Below are 16,271 nucleotides of genomic sequence, written 5' to 3'. Positions count from 1 at the left end.
CTCTTCTTCTGTGTGTGTGTGTGTGGTGGGTGGGTGGGTGGGTGGTTTATTCTCTGTGTGTGTGGGGGGGGGGGGGTGAGGTCTTGCTCGTGGTGCCGTCCCTCTCCCCCTTCTCTTTACCCTTCCATCACCGCTTTGGCTATCGTTGTGCTTTGTCTTCCGGTTTCTTCTCGTATGCTCTCCTCTCTTACTGCCCGTAGTAGTAGTAGTAGTGGTGGTAGTGGTGGTTGCCGTTGCTGTTCTCTCCTCTCCAGTGCTGTTTGTTTGCCATGCTATTTTTTCTGTAACGATGTGTCCTCTCTGACTCCCTCTCTCTCTCGCTCTCTCGAAATTTCTTCTGTTTAGTACAACTCGTAGTGGTGGAGCAGCGAGGCGAACAACCCAACAAAGTACAATGGCGGACTCATCCCTGTGACAATGCCAGCCGCACTTTTCTGAATGCGCCCCTCCCCCCTCCCCCTCCCTCCCTCTTCTTCTTGTGTCGTCTGTTTTCGTTCTTCCACCCAAGCCGTTTGAATGTATCGTGTGCAAAGTGCTGCTTGTCAGGATCTGCGTGTGCTGTTGGTGGTCACATCCCGCTGGATACGTAACGCAGAGAACAGAAGAGTGGATGAGGAAAAAAAACAAATGATCATGAACAAGCAAGACTAAGAACTAAACCACGGTGGCAGGCAACTATGGTTTGCATGTCTACCGCTGCTTTTTTTTTCTCTCTCTCTGCATCTCTCTTTCGTTCATTGACGATAGAGGGGGGGTGGAGAACTGCGACACAAGGGATGAAATTCACCTTCTGCCTCTGCTCCTTTAGTTCATCTCTCCTGCCCTCCCTGATGACGAGGGCACCACGCCTCAGTACGAGGTGTCCACGGGGTCCAGTGCCGCCACTCGGTGTGGGGAAGTCAAGCAACCCCCCACCCCCCTCCGTCCCTGCCGGTGCCGACCCACTTCTGGCGGTGACAGGGCCCAGTGCCTACGACGTGGGGAGGGGCCAGAGCGATGTATCGCTCGTGGTGCCGGCGGTCAGGGTCCGGGCGGCGTTGCATTGGAGCGGCCTGCGACGGTGAGGTCGTTTGTGCCGCCCATATGACGGGTGAGGTGTCAGGGTGGCGCGAACGCGTCTCACCCGGCCCACGCCGAGGTGGATACACCAGGTGGCGACCGGCATGAGGGGCGTGGCTGTGAGGCGGCGTCCTGCGGGGCAGGGGGTGTGTGGGCCGCGTGTGAGCCACAGGGCGTGCGACGATGACGCAGCGGGCGCATTGCTGTAACGCGTGCCTACAGCTGCTTCGCAGCCCGCGATGGACGCGTGACGGGCGGTGGCGGTGGAGCGGAGTTGAGCTCACGTGGCATAGCAGAGAATGGACCGCTGGACAAGATGACGGAGATTCACACCTCCATCTGTTCTCTCTCTGTTTTTCTGCCAGTGTCTGTTATCTCTCTTTAAAGGACAACCCTCTGTGAGCGCGTATGGCGGTGAGGTGGTTGGCAAAAACCTCCTGAGTTAACTCCATCAATTTCAAGGTGCCTCAACTGACAGCCTGTACTCAAACCGAATTTCTCGTGATTCGTCTCCCTCTGTCTTTCTCTTCTCCCTGCACCGCCACTGTTCTGCCACTCTCCTTGTACTGTTTGTGTGTGTACGTGTGTGTGTGTGTATGTGTGTGGGGTCAACTATGTAAGCCTCGTGTCACCAGCAGTCTCTTTTGTTGGCTGGCTTTTCTCTTTCTACCTCGTGGGTTTTGGGGAATTCACCAACACAGGTCCTTCTGGTTCGCTGACTCTGAGGCCCGCGACTGAGTAGCAAACGCATAAATTAACGGACACAACGGCAAAGGTATAGCCGTCAGCACGCCCACGACGTGCCAACCGCCACCTCCTTGCACGCACAAACTCATCACGCTCGCGTAAGGCTCACGTCGGTGCGCACACGAGTTCTTCGTCAAAAACACAGAAATACCCGCACCAGCATACAAGCGCGAGGGCAGATACGCTCTCGTGTGGACGTGGGCACACACACACACACACACACGCACATACACCTGATTTCAGAGGGAGTGCAGTTTTGTTGGAATATCCAACACGTGCGCTACGCGCTGAAGTCACTCCTACTCTCCAGTAGCGTGATCATGCCCCACCAGCGCCGCCTTGTGCTCCATGGTAACATCGCTTGGGTGTGGAGAGCAATCTTGCTGGAGCGGTCTCTGGGATTTTTAGGCACCTGCGCAGCTGTCTCCGCCGCGCCACTTGTCGCGCTCGCGTCGCCGTCACTCAATACCGTGACTCACTCCTCGCCTCCGCTCGCTCAGCGACAGGGAGTTGTCCACCGATGCTTGATGAGGGGCTGTTGTGATGGCTGCGGCGAATACACCCCGCACATGCGGCGTGCCTTATCTGTCTCCATCTCTGCTGCGCCCACTACAGGAATGTCGTCAGCTCTCGTGTCATGTGCACGGCAGGCCTCAGCCTTGGCAAATCAGGGCCAGCAGCGTGAGGCGCAGGACGTCACCGTGTGTGACGGCGGTGATGTGAATGAAGCGGGTGGCGTTGTTGCTCATTTGAGTGAAGTAGCTGGGACAGAATACAAGCCAGAGCGCCACGTGGAGAATGCTGAGGTGGCCTTGCGAGAGATGTTTGGGCCGCTGGCGAAACTGGTCCTGCACCGTATCCCTCAGCGCCGCCGACCATCACCGACGGCGGCAGCGGCAGATGCCGAGGCACTAACAGCGACCGAGGAGGAGCAAGTCGATGCAGGCAACACCACGCTGCACATCGATTGTAATGCGAACGAAGAGGCGCCCACACCGAACGATGGGGAGAGTGTGGCAGCAGCGCCACCACCGCTGCCTCACCCACACCCGCCGGAGAAGTTCTACTACCGAGTCTCCGCAACCTTCCGTCAGTTCGGCTTCCCCATCGAGCTCGCTGTCGCAAACGGTTCACATGCCAGAGAAACAATAGAGGCATGCCTCCAGCAAGCCCTCTCTAGCGATATCAGGTTTATCCACCTCAACAGTAACCATGGGCATGCAAACCACCAACAGCGACGCTTTGGCGGAAGTAGGGGGCGGGGAAAGCACCATCAGCATGAGGGGAGCAACACCAACCCGACAGGGCTCCTGAATCAGGGAGGCAGCGGGAGTGGAGCCTCCTCTCCACTGTCACCGCACCAACAAGAGCTGAGGGCCATCATGAGTGACCTGCGGCAGCTCTGCGCCCACTTCAGCCGCACAGTCAAGTTTTCTGTGAAACCCCCACTCCAAGTTCGCACGTCGCGCTCCCTTGCGAAGATGGACGGTGCCGCGACGGTGGAGGCGATGGCGACGCCCTGGCGCTGCCGCTGCTACGTCAAGGAGGAGTGGAACACTTCACCCCAGCCTCGCCTTGCTTATGAGGCATGCGGCAGCAGCCCGAACGACGCCCTCGTCCGCTGTGTCGCGGAGCTTCGGAGACAGTACGGGGAGGAGATGGACTCGGCAAGCGTGACTCAGGAAGGCGTGCGGGAGGTGGCGGCGCTAGTACAGGGACAGGGGAAAACAGTGACAGCGGCATGGAGGGAAGAAACCGCCGGGGAGAAGCTGGAGGCAACATCCGCAGAAAGCAACTCGGAGGAGGAGGCACAAGACAGCGCGCTAGCGGCACGGGCGACAACGCATGCGAATTCCTTTACCTCTCTGACACAGCCGCCCACGTACAGCACCCAGCTGGAGGTAACCGACGCGCGAGGGAACACTGCCGTGTACAATGCACGCCGCCAGGTCTCCCCGTACGTCGGGTACCAGACGGCAGCGATGAGCGCCATTCGCTCTGAGAGCGCGTGGAACCGCGACGCACACTTGCTATCTGAGAGCTTGGAGTCGACGCCTTTGCTGTGGCGTCTGCGGTGGCAGTTCGACATGTTGGTGGACCACATCTGCCGCGCTACTGGCAAGCCGCCGCTGGAGGTTGCTTGGATTAAGTTGGGCGGCACGGGCGACGGCGGCGGTGACGGTGCTCCAGCGAGGCAAGAGACCAGCACCAACGCAATGAAGGTCAACAGTGTGACTCTCACACGTACCAAGCTCGACATCCCCGCGAACCTCCCCATTGTCTTCACCGGCTCCCTCTTCGCTGAAAGCAATGCTCTGGTGTGGCAGACGGCGGGGCCAGGGCGGTATCGCGTGGAGTTCGACACTTATGTGCAGGCCGTGTACTACCTACTGGACCAGTATGGCGATTGTCTAACCACGCTACCATGCATGGGCGCCGGGCAAGGCGAGGGTCAGCTGTTCCCCAGCGTTGGCGTGCTAGAGCTGCAGGTGTTGCGGCACGACACCTTCCCTATCCTGAATCACCACCGAGGCAAGTGGAGCTGTTACGCACTTCTGGGCTCGCTCACGACACACCTCCTTGGCTGCCCTTTCAACACCCATTACCACTTTGACCTCACCACGAAGGAGTGGACATCGACTGTGACCGTTAATAATGGCCGGCAGTCGAACTACCCCCTCTCACAGCGTCGATCTAGGATGAAAGGAGAGGCGTGGCGACGTGCGTGTCTCGCCGCTATCCAGGACAACTTCCCTCGCCAATATGCCGCTGTTATCGAGAAACACCCCGATGTGGATCTCTCCAGTGACACCGGGGCACGCGGGCAGCGCTACCGCGCACTACCTCGAGAAAAGCGTATTGCGCACATGAGCGGCTTCGTAGCCATGGTGATGACTTTCGTCGAGGAGGACCTCGGGTGGAGGCAACCGCGTGTCCGGCTGCGCAACCTCTCCGGGGATATTGGCCTACCACAGTGGATTGCCGAGATGGAGGCCCAGGTGGAGGGGGAGGAGGAACGACGCGTGGTGGCCGTCTCCCCTGCCTTCTTGCAGGTGCGGCAGGCGCGCAAGTCCCTGTTCTTCCGACTTGCGAAGCAGTACTTTCCGAAAGAGCTGGAGGTGTATCAGTCCCTGAACCGCAGCGATGGCGACGACCCTGAGATGGACAGCAAAGTACGCCGCACACGACTCTACGACCCGAATAGGAGTTTTGATGGGTCGATGCTGGGTCATGTGACGGAACTGATGGAGCGTGACCATGCAACGATTACACCGGTGAAGGTCACCTTGGAGGCGCGTGCGCGGCAGCAGGGCCCACACGAAACTGATCCGATGTGCTTGCAGTCGGCAGAAGGCGACGGTGATAATGACATGGAGCTCGACATGAATTACTCGGACGGTGACACGAACATTCTGCTCAGCCAGCAGCCGGAGCTGCTGCTGCGCCCTCTGCGCCTGTCGTACAGCGCGCAAGTCCTTGGCGAGCGCGGCAACATTCTGATCGCTGACTACGACTCTAGTCGTGCCACCACGCCGGCTGATGCGGAAGCTGTGCCGGTACTGGTGACGGCACTCAAATCCGCCTCTTGCCACCTCGCCGGCGCGGATGCCGAGACGTTATGGACCGAGTACGAAACGTACCCAGTGGCTGGCGCCGGCTCTAACCGCGAGCTGTGCCTCGCCCTTTTTGCGGCATTCTTTGGGCATAATGCGAACGTCTCGATGACGGCAGAGTCTGCAGCAACAAGCAGCGCGGAGGGCGAGCCGGCCAGAGCACGTGGCGCAGTCCCTCTTGGGGTAGTTGATGTACAAGATGTGATGAACGACCCCGCTGCGCCGGTGAACGTAATCCTGACTATGGTGGGGAACTACTGGTTTGGCACTGTCGTCCTCCCACGCTTTGGTATGTTGCCGATTGCCAGGGCGGTCGCCACATCAAAGCGCCGGTGCACTCGAGATGCCCTCACGCTGGCGACTCGCCGCAGCTTTCCGCGGGTGTTGCAGTACATTATCAAGCGTGATATGGCATCAGCAGCGGTGGCGAGCGAAGTTCTCTCCGAGCCGGTCATTGAGCAGCTCCCGCCGGATGCCTGCCGCGACGTGCTGGCACTGCTGGCCAAATCCAGACGCAACCATCCGCCACCCCCATTTCGCCTGCTACTACGCTGCATGAAAGAGACCTACCCGATGCGCGACCACCGCATCCGCGTTCAGAGCTCGTATGACACGACGCACGGCTTCCAGTATCGTCTCTACCTTCAGCGGGGTTTGCTTACACGACACGGCAGCACACAGCTGGTGGGATACGGAGCCTCCACCTCGACCCAAACAGAAGCACTGGACCGCGCCGCCGTGATGGCGCTGGAGAACCTCTTCGAAACAGCCCTACACGCAGCGGAGACAATGCAGCCGGGCTACCGCTCGCCAGGTGCATCAGACCCCCAAAGCGCGTAGAAGCCTCAGAGGGCATTTAGAGGAGGGAGTATGTGGTGGGCTAGAGCGTAGGGATCAGTAGCTGACGCAAGGTAACCACTCCTCCCGTTCCCTCTCCCTCATCCCCACCGGAGATCGTTATCGAGGTTGTCTTTGATTCGGTACTTCATCCCGGATGCCATCGTTGTGCACTCCTTGTCCACGCTTTGCTCGAGAGAACGTGCGCCACAAAGTCTAGATAGATTTGAAGCGCCTCGCTCTCACTCCCACTCACACACACAAACACACGCACAAACACACACACACACGCACACACAATGTGCCTTCTCCGCGGGAGAACTACAAACGGTGTGGGTGTGCACTTTAGGAGCGGCTCTCTCACAGCTTTGTTGCATCTTTACTGCAATGCACCCACACGGAGGCATTCACGACTGACATGGCCGTGGACGTATGTGTGGATGTGCGGCGCCCTGTCTGAATGAAAGGAGAGCGAACAGATGTGAAGGGTGTTGTGCTTTATTGTTTGTTTCCTGCGCGCCGCGTCTGCTACGTCTTCGACACACATACCCGCGCGCCTCTCTCTACCCTCGGGGCTTGGAAAAGGAGGCGGTGGACTGTGTAGAGGCGAGGGCCCGGGAGATCGCTGGGACTTGGTGTGATGTCTTTTTTTTCTTTTCGGTTTGTTTGCCATGAAGGAAGCGCTCACATACTTCACAGACCCCCCCAGACACGAACAAAACTGGAAGACACATTAGCCTCTCTGGAATGCGCTGTCGTGGGCGAGAGGTGCGCCTCCCACCCACTTTACAGACTGCGCGTAGGCACACACACACACACACAAACACACCTCTCTTCTCCCTCCTCTCCAACTTCCCCCCCCCCCCTCTTTCTCTCTCCGTGTGCACGTGAGGACAAGAAAAGGGTTGAGGTGCCACACGCACACCCTGCTGCATTTTATGCGTGCGAATTCGAGAACCCTCAGCGCAGCCACACATGACTGGAGGTGGAAAAGAGAGAAAGGAGGTAATGGAGAAGAGCCGGAAGAGTATGATGCACCGATCAAGGTAGCGCGCATGCAGGGTTGCCTCCGCTACTTCTGTGCCCTCCTTTCGCTCTCGCTGGACTACCCAAAGGGACGAACTCCTTCAGGCCTGGGACTTTCGTCTGCATTTCACGTTTACTTTATAACTTTCCCTCATGTCATCTGCCTCTATCTCGGTGTATCGACATACACGCACCCACACACATACACTCCTTCACTTCGCTCCCCCCAACTCTTCTTTTTCTCTCTCGTGATTACACATATTCAATGGCATGTACATCCTCTGGTGGAATCTCCTCCTGACTACTTCCCCCCCCCCCCTTCCTCTGCGGTGTTTCATGGAGCATCCGTGCTGCCTCCATGTGATGCCCCGTCATGAGTTGAGCACACACACCCACACGCAAGTATAACCACAAAGCAGTCATCCACGTGCGAGCACAGGAAGAAGCGCACGTCTCTGACTCGCTCTCTCCTTCACTTCCTCTCTCTTTGTATTCGAACCCCCAATTGCGCTCGCTCGTTGTCTTTTTCTTCTTGTGGGGCTTCTCTTGTGTATGAGTTGTTGTGCATCACAGCGAAAGAGACGCGCGCTTTTGGATGTTGTGAGTGTGTGTGGGTGTGGGTGTGGGCGTGCGTGTTTTCAATTTTGTTCTTTGCACCCCCCCCCTTCCGGTGCGTAGGCATACACCCCTCCTGTGACCTATTCTTCTCTTACGTACCACCCACTGCTCGTCTCTCTACAGTTTGCCATTGCCTTTTCTCTTTGAGTGTTTGTCTGTCGAGGGAGTAGCCCTACGGTGGGCCTTGGCCTTCTACTCCCCTTCCTCGCCCTTTATTTCTTGCACTTTTGCCAGGAACCAGGAAACGCACCCACAAGTGCAAGCGACGAGATCTTTTCTTTCCTCCTCCATCAAATAGGCCGCATCGTGGGCGAAATCGGTTCGCCACGTTTTCCTACTGAAAAGCGCACTAGGAGGTTTCACTGTGGCTGGCCTTGAGACAATGAACGACATTCGGTTTCCGGCATGGATCAAGAGCAGCCCGACGCTCGTGATGGCGTCGGTACTTGCGCAGCTTCTGGCGAATGAGTTCGCCGGGACGACCTCATCTGCCGCAGCTAGCCCCCCGGGACCCGCGTCCGAGTCCCACGTATGTGGTGGCAGGAAGTGGTGGTCCCGCCACGCCTGTGATGAGGACATGTGTAGCAGCAGCAGCAGCGACGGAGGTAGATGCTTTGACCTAGCCAACTCGGATGCCAACGATGGTGAGGGCTGGAATGATTCTGGCAGGGTTGCAATGCACCGCGGTGGTGGGGTGGACACAGGGTATCTGCGTATGGTAGATCGGCTGCTCGAGCTTAATTCGAAGGCGCTTGACTCCCTGCCACCCGCGGTAGCCACAGCCACCACACAAACCCCTGCCCTCAACGGCGGGATCCACATGTGCAGCACCGGTCACGGCCCTGATATTCTCCGCGACCCACGAGTGCGAACTCTTCTGCGGCTCTCACGGCTCAACGATGTTCTTACGCGCGCTGAGACGGCGCAGTCTCTCATCTCGCAACATACCGCGGCTGCGATGGTATCATTCTTCGCCTTTGCCGTCTCGTGCCGACACAGCGGGCTTCCTGTGGATCGCACAAAAGGGTTCTTCACGGAGTGCAGTGTCCTCTACACAGCCCTGCTCTCGAAGCTGCGCTCGCTCCGCCTCTGCGGCAGCGTCAGTCTTGAGGACTTTACCGCCTCGCTCATCGCATGCGGACTGAAGTTGCGCGACGACGATGACGGCGAAGGGGACGAGAAGGATGCACGTAGTGGCCCGAACGAGACTGGCGTAACCGCTCCGGGGACAGCAGGCATTCCCTACAGTACCCGCAGCAACAGCAGCAGCGCTGTAGCGTCGGGTGCAGCGCTAATGGGAGGCGGCGGCGGCGGAGCCGGCGCCAGAACGCCGTCACAGGCGCCCTTGGCACGTGAAAAGAACTGGGGCCTTGTGGGCTTTGGCCACCGCGCCCTCGAAGCCACCCTTGTGCGCTGCATCCCCGAGAGCATCGACGAGTGTGTACACGACGCTGTCGCGCTCGGCGTACTACGCGGCATCTCACTCACCTACTCGCAGCAGCTCGTCTACCTTGGCCCAGAGCTGGTGACCCACATGCATGACCTCACCGATGCATTCGCCACGTCCGATCACCGGCGGGAACTGCCGTACAAACGCGTCCTCTCCATCCTGCTGGAGGCCATCCGCTGCTCCCGCGTGATCGACTACAAACGCACCAACAACTGGATTACAGCGATTATTCAGGAACGATATGTCGTCCGCGGCCTATTCCAGCGAGAGAAGCTGCACGCCCACGTTGTGACCGCCACGCTGGCAATGCTCATCCGGCAGTATCAGGAGGTAGCAAGGGAGTGTGCGTCCAAAGTGGTCGACCTCGGCTCGATGCCGGACTTCACGGAGGGCGATCAGCTCATTGAGCTCCTCTGGAAGGCTCTGCAAGATACCATCGGCTCCTGGGAGGACGCCGCAAGCGCCGCCGAGAGGCACCATCTGACGCTGTTTCGGCACAACATCCACACTCTCGTGCACCATCTCCTCCAGGCTGAGGTAGAACGGCTGCGATGCTATTACATCATTACGAGCACCACGGCCGCCTACCAAGAGTCGCTCGTTGTGATGTCGGTGGGGACGAACATGTCCAGAAGACAGAGTAGCCCCCCTCTCGCCATGTTGCAACTCGAGGCAGAACAACAGGGGGCAGATCGGTGTCGACGAGACACCCTTGGCGGGCAGGACGGTAACGCACGGCGAGACAGCGATGCGTCGGCGGTGGCCCCGTACATTCCATCCGCTGAAGAGGAGTCGCTGCGCATTTCGATTTGTGGAAACATCATGAAGTTCCTTCTCCTCCCCACAAGCATCATGAGCGCACTTCCGCGAACCGAGGAGGCAAATGAGTTACGCGCGTCGCTCACAGAAGCGGCGGCGCGTGTGCTGAGCGTCGTGACGGCGAGAGTGTTTAGCAGCTGCGATGACACGTCTGTGACAACAACGGAAAGTAGCCGGCCCACCGCCCCCGCAGCACCCTGCCCCATCAGCCCGATTAGCGCGGCGGCAGCGACGCCCAGGGTGCAGTATACCGATTGTATCCCTGCCATCACTGACCTGCTTGCTCTACCGCTGAGGCGAGCCCACTTTTCCAATAATTTCTACCGCTGCATCGAGGAACTCGTATACAAGCTTATCCAGACAATTCTCCAGGCAAACGTTGCTGAGGACGTGGCGGCCACCATCAACCAAAGCTCGCTCGGGGGCGTGGCAAATGTACACGAACCGACACCACCTACCTCGAATACCAGCAGCGACGCGATCCTGTCGGGCATGGCGGCAGTGGTGTGCATGCAGTACATGTGCTCAACAAACCAACGTATTCGCTCGTTTGCCATTTCGGAGGTGATGGATGCCGTCGTGCGTCTCTCTGCACGTCGTAGAGCCGAGGACACTGAGATGGCCGTGCACAGATCGCTGGCGCGGAAGGATCACAGCGACGCAGCTCCGCAGGGAGTTGTCGACGCCGCAGATCCGAAAGAAGCGAAGAGGCTTGCAAGGCATCTCCGCGCTCGCCGGCTGGAGCTGTGTTTTGAGGCTCTGTCTTCCATCCTGGTGCCGACGATCTTCGACGTGGAGAACTACAACCGCGAGGCAGAGGCGCGGGAAGTGAAATACAACCGCATACGGAACGGCGCGGCGGCGAACGATCGTGGCGAGTCGAAGCGCAAGGAGCTTTCACGCTACGGGCAGCTGCTGTGCGACACCTACGTGGACTCTCTGCGCGAGCGTCTCTTGGGGATCGAAGAGGGGAGCGCAACCCACCACCACCTGGTCACACCAGTGATGGCGGTCGCTGCGAAGGCGTTTCTGTATTTGGTGCTTCGAGTGCATGAGCGGCTGCGCAGGATCTCAGGCATGGCACTCGCTCTGGTGCAGGCAGCGGAGACAGGGGTGGAGGAACCAGGAAAGGAGACTCACCGGCCTGCGGCGGCCATGGCGAGGGATCGTAGGCGACTGTTGCACGCTTTCAATGCGGAGCGCATGACAGTTGTGTTGCTCCTGCGTGGTGTCATCCAGAACATGCTAAGCGTGGCGTGGCCGTCATCAGGGGTGTTGTACCAGAACCCGACGAGTGGCTGCGAGAGGCCACTGGACATCGCAACGACGCCCGCCGTGATGGCCCCAATCGCGTTTGCGGTGCTGTCGCCGTTCCTTCAACCCTTAACAATGCTGCTCCACCTCTCCACTCTGTTCCCGGCCCGGTCACTAAAGCAGCTCTGCAGCCACCATCAGTACGCGCGCTACCTCACCCTGGAAGACCCCATCATGAGTGATCAATACGTGTTTCATTACTATCGCCGTCCATCGTGCGTGCATGTGGCGGCCAAGGCAGGCGGCAGCGGCGGCGCTGGAACCAGCTCTCTGGAGGAGCAGATGGAACTGGAGTGTTGGGCACTGTTCCGTTCATGCTGGATGATGTTTTCCTACTACAAGTACACGGCAGAGGCACTCCTGGCGGTGCACGATGGGGGCATTGCACCCCTGGAGAACACGAACCCGGCGGCCGCTGCGACTGGGCTCAATCGCGCGCCGATCTTGTCGACGAAGCAGTGCAAACTACTGCGCCTCATCGCCGCTTCGGCGGCACCGCTCCTGCGCATGTGCTCGTCTGATGTTCAGCAGGCCATGGCCGATATCGCCGTGCTCCTACGCCACACGTTGGCCTGCGTGCTTCGCTTCCCCGTCGCGGCCACTGACGTCACCGCAAAGAGTGGCATCGTGCATGCGTTACTGCGCAAGTCGCTGAGGCGGCTCTGTGGGGGCAGCAAGGGGTGCTGGAAGCGACTAAATACGGGGGAGTTGATGCTGCTGCAGTGCGTGGCGGAGCTAGAGATACTGCGAGCAGCGGCAGGGTCAGTGGCGCAGCTGACGTTCTACCGTCACTTCGAGGTGCGTGAGTTTGTCGCGAGCGCTACGATACCGATGGCACTGGGCCACATCATCAACACGGCTTGCGACCACTATATCCAAGCGGTGCGCAGCATGCTGCCGGGCGTCGCCTTCCAGGTCACTCGTACTGACTTGATGCAGCTTGTCTTTCTGTTGATTTTTGCGATCGGGTCCGTACGCGAGTCGGCGAGCGAGCTGGTGGTGCGCGTGGTAAGGTCGTTCCCCACCTACGCCGCCTACGCCAGCTCGTTGCCGCTCCTATGGTGCGTGCTAGATCTCCTCGAAGCCGGCACAGCCTGGCAGATTGAGGCGCTCTGCGAGCACGTGCAATTTGTGTGGGCCCCTGCGGTGGCTGCCGACCCACACAGCACGGAGCGCCAGCAGCACGTGCTGTTCGTCGCGGATGTCGCCGAGCGGTGGGCTGCCATACTGCGGGAGAAGGCACCAATAGCTCTCTTTGAGACCGCCATCAAGTTCATGGTCGTCCAGCAGCAGGAGTGCGGAGAGCAGGCGGCGACGCAGCCTGGCAGGCGCCACGCTGGGTCCCGACTTGCCGTTCTGTCTTCCCAGTACGGGCTTGAGGAGTCATCACCCAAATTGGACGACGGCGCCATCACCGTCATGCGAGGGGCTGAGGCTGCTGGTCATGTCGTCGCCGCTGAGTATGCGCAAACGCTGCTGCTGCATGGCCGTGCGCAGGGCACGATGCAGGTCGCCAGCTGGTACACATCCGCTGGGCAGATGCAAGGCACCGTACTGGCGCAGCTGTTGGCGACCACGCACCTCAGCAGGTGTGCCTTGGCGACGGCGGTGGCGCAGCGGCTCCAGTCGAGTCTCCTGCGGCCTCTCCGGGCCCTCTTCGTGGAGACTGGCTACTCCGTGGACACTGTGCTGGCACCTGAAACTTCCACCATTGGCGACGAGGATGCTGTAGCGCTGAGTGAAGTGGATGCCACGCCGTTGTTGCGCGGCGCCCCTGACCGCGCGGAGACGGCAGCGAGCTTCGCAGCCGCAGTGGCGCTACTCGTCACGGGCAACGGGACCCTCAGTGGTCGGCGGCAGCTGCTGCAGTCCATGGTGCAAGGTGCCGTGCGGACGTTCCGCTCTGATGTGTTGTACGACGCGATTCTCTGCTGGAAGTGGTTGCTGTGCCAGTGCCGAGAAACTTACCTGTTACCGATGCTGCAGGAGTTGGACACGGCACTCGTATGGACGGCAACCAACCGACTGGGGCTGTTTGATGGCCACTGCTCCTCCATGAACCGGATGGTGCAATCGGGTGAGGTGCCCATCCTCCATGGCACCGCGTCCTCGAGCGGGCAGAGAAGAATCGGTATGCCGGAGGAGGCTGCTGTGTACGTGGCTGACAAAGTCTACACCGCCTCTCCGCACAAACTTCTCCTCTCCTTTCTCACCGACATGTACGTGGAGGAGGGCAACCCGCTGTGCCTCAGTCCCGAGGTGCTTCGCCAGCTGTACCTGGTCGCGGCGCACATTATGCAGTTTGCCGCGGTGCTGTCTCTACGAGATGGCATGTTTGGCGAGACGATGCGCTGCTTGCTTGTAGTCGGCAGCGTTGCACAGCTGCTCCGGGAAGCAAACGTGCGCCGTCTAAGCGCCGGCCTCGGGACAATAGTGCCGTTCGCCGCGATTGGTGCACTGCGCCAGCGGTGGTACATGGCACTGCTGCGGTGGTTCACCAAGACGCCGCCGAGTTGGTACTACGCCAAGGATCCTGTGCCGGCTAGGGAAGAGGCGAAGGTGGTAAGTTCGCTGTCACAACTGGTGAAGGAGGAAGGTGATTTACTCGCTCGCACGACTCTCGGCTTCCTCGACTTCAACAGCGGCGTGCACCGCGAGCGGAATAAGTCAGTCGTACATCACTGGGAGTCACTGAGCGGGGTGCACGAACGCATTGCTGCGGTGCGGCAGGCAGCCGACGGCGGTGAGGCAGGCTTGCAGATGACTATCGCGCAGGAGAAACAGCGACTTCAGGGCTTGCTGAAGTTGCTGCGCGTCCTCGTGGAGCACGAGGTGCTTCGGCTAAACGTCTGGCGCACGCCGCGCCGCACGCTCAAGATACCCAACACAACACCCTCCAGTGGCTGGGGGAAGCTGATCGAGTGCGCTGATCACCACAGCCCGGCGGTGGTTGTCGCCATGGTCTACCGTTTCTCAAGCATCCCGGCAGTGCGGGCGGCGGCGTCGCTACACGTCGTGGCGCATCCAGAGAGGTACTCGAACCTCGCGGAGGCTGTGGACCTCTACCTTACGGAGGACGTACTGCGCGCTGGTGCGCCGCGGCTGTTCCTCTTCCGCGCCTGTACCATCATCCAAGCCCTCGGCCTGCTTGACCCGCGGTACACCGCGTACAAGTCGGTTATGAGTTACGCCATCCACAGCCTGCTCTCGCAGCGCAGCGAGCGGCTCATCTTCTACCTGCCGCAGCTGCTGCAGCTCTTGGCGACGGACACAAGTGGCAGCATTGAGGCGTTCCTCCTGCGCACGAGCGCAAAGAGCACCATGTTTGCGCATCAGCTGCTCTGGAGTCTGCAAACGGAGGGCGAGGGCAGCGGTGCCCTGGCGAAGAAGTGCCAGCAACTCGAGAAGCGTGTCAAGGCAGCCTTCACGCCGAATGAAGAGGCCTTTTACAAGTCCGAATTTTTCTTTGTGGGTCTCGTGACGTCGCTGTCGGGAGAAATGATGAAATTCGACAAACCCGAGCGCAAGGCGATGCTTCGACTGAGGCTGAAGGACGACATCTTCCACGCCCTGCCCAAGACGCAGCATCTGTACCTCCCCACCGACTCGAACTACCGTATCACTGATGTCATCACGCACACGGCTGGCGCCATGCAGAGTGCAGCCAAATGCCCGATACTGGTGCAGTTCACGTGCGTGCCGCGCGCAACGGAGGACATGCGCACGCCAGACGAGCTCGCCTTGGCGGCTGCTGACGAGCAGGAGCACGCTGCGGGAAACAACTACGGCAACACCGTGGCGCACCCGGTGGTGAAGGCGTGCATTTTCAAGATGGGCGACGACTGCCGACAGGACCAGATTGCGCTGCAGCTCATCGGTCTCATGCAGCGTATTCTGTGCTCCGTTGGCGTACAGTCTTTTCTCTACCCATACCGCGTCGTCACGACCGGGCAGGATAGCGGCATCATCGAGTGCGTGCCGCGGTCGAGGAGTCGGAACGAGATCGGCAAACTCATCGAGTCAAACATCGCGGAGTTTTTCGTGCAAACATTTGGCCATCCCGAGTCCGCTGGCTTCCGCCGCGCTCGCGAGAACTTCGTGAGGAGCACAGCCGCGTACTCGGTCGTCTCTTTCATCCTCAACATCAAGGACCGCCACAATGGCAACATCATGATCGACGCGGAAGGTAATCTTGTCCACATCGACTTCGGCTTCCTGTTCGACACCTCTCCGGGCGGAGACATTAATTTCGAGTCGTCGCCATTCAAGCTGACGACAGAGATGGTGCAGCTCATCGGCAAGAACGTCAGCGGGGAATCGACACTGCAGAGCAAGACGCTCGCCCGCGCTCTTGTGGACGAAGAGAACTACATCTACTTCAAGACCCTTGTGAACCGCTGCTACCTCGCCGTGCGGCAGTACGCTCGTGAGATTTGCGTGATGGTAGAGCTCATGCTCCAGAGCGGCCTGCAGTGCTTTAAGCCGAAGAAGACAATCGCCAACCTCGCGCAGCGACTGGCCATTGACAAGAATGAAATCGACGCTGCCCACTATATGCGCCGCCTTATCCACAAATCGCGGCAGAACTACCGCACCGTCCTGTACGACTACTACCAAAAGATTGTCGAGGGCATCGAAATGTGAAGGTGATAATGGATGGGCGCACGAGCGTGTGGGAGGGCGTGGGTGTCGCTGTCGCACCTTCCCCCCCCCCCCCAACCCCTTAAGGGAGGATCGTGGGGGTTAGGTTTCAATTTGTTGTCCTCTTGTTTCACTGTGCCCATTTT

General features: G+C 59.4%; 2 protein-coding genes across 2 annotated transcripts, besides 1 other annotated feature; both read left to right on the top strand.

Moving 5' to 3' along the window:
• Nucleotides 1–825: 825 nt before the first annotated feature.
• Nucleotides 826–1,376: a repeat region.
• A 750-nt stretch (nucleotides 1,377–2,126) lies between these two features.
• Nucleotides 2,127–6,260, top strand: LPMP_291510 (hypothetical protein; the record flags this gene model as incomplete). The annotated part of the gene is made up of 1 exon (XM_010702455.1): nucleotides 2,127–6,260. One exon carries the CDS (start codon nucleotides 2,127–2,129, stop codon nucleotides 6,258–6,260), a length of 4,134 nt encoding a protein of 1,377 aa, XP_010700757.1.
• Nucleotides 6,261–9,195: 2,935 nt separating this feature from the next.
• LPMP_291500 (phosphatidylinositol 4-kinase alpha, putative) lies at nucleotides 9,196–16,128 on the top strand (the record flags this gene model as incomplete). The annotated part of the gene is made up of 1 exon (XM_010702454.1): nucleotides 9,196–16,128. One exon carries the CDS (start codon nucleotides 9,196–9,198, stop codon nucleotides 16,126–16,128), a length of 6,933 nt encoding a protein of 2,310 aa, XP_010700756.1.
• Nucleotides 16,129–16,271: the final 143 nt, after the last annotated feature.

Source organism: Leishmania panamensis, assembly GCF_000755165.1.
Source record: "Leishmania panamensis strain MHOM/PA/94/PSC-1 chromosome 29 sequence".
Lineage (NCBI taxonomy): Eukaryota > Euglenozoa > Kinetoplastea > Trypanosomatida > Trypanosomatidae > Leishmania > Leishmania panamensis.
The sequence above is the reverse complement of the archived record's forward strand: the minus strand, read 5'-3'. Positions and strand labels throughout refer to the sequence as shown.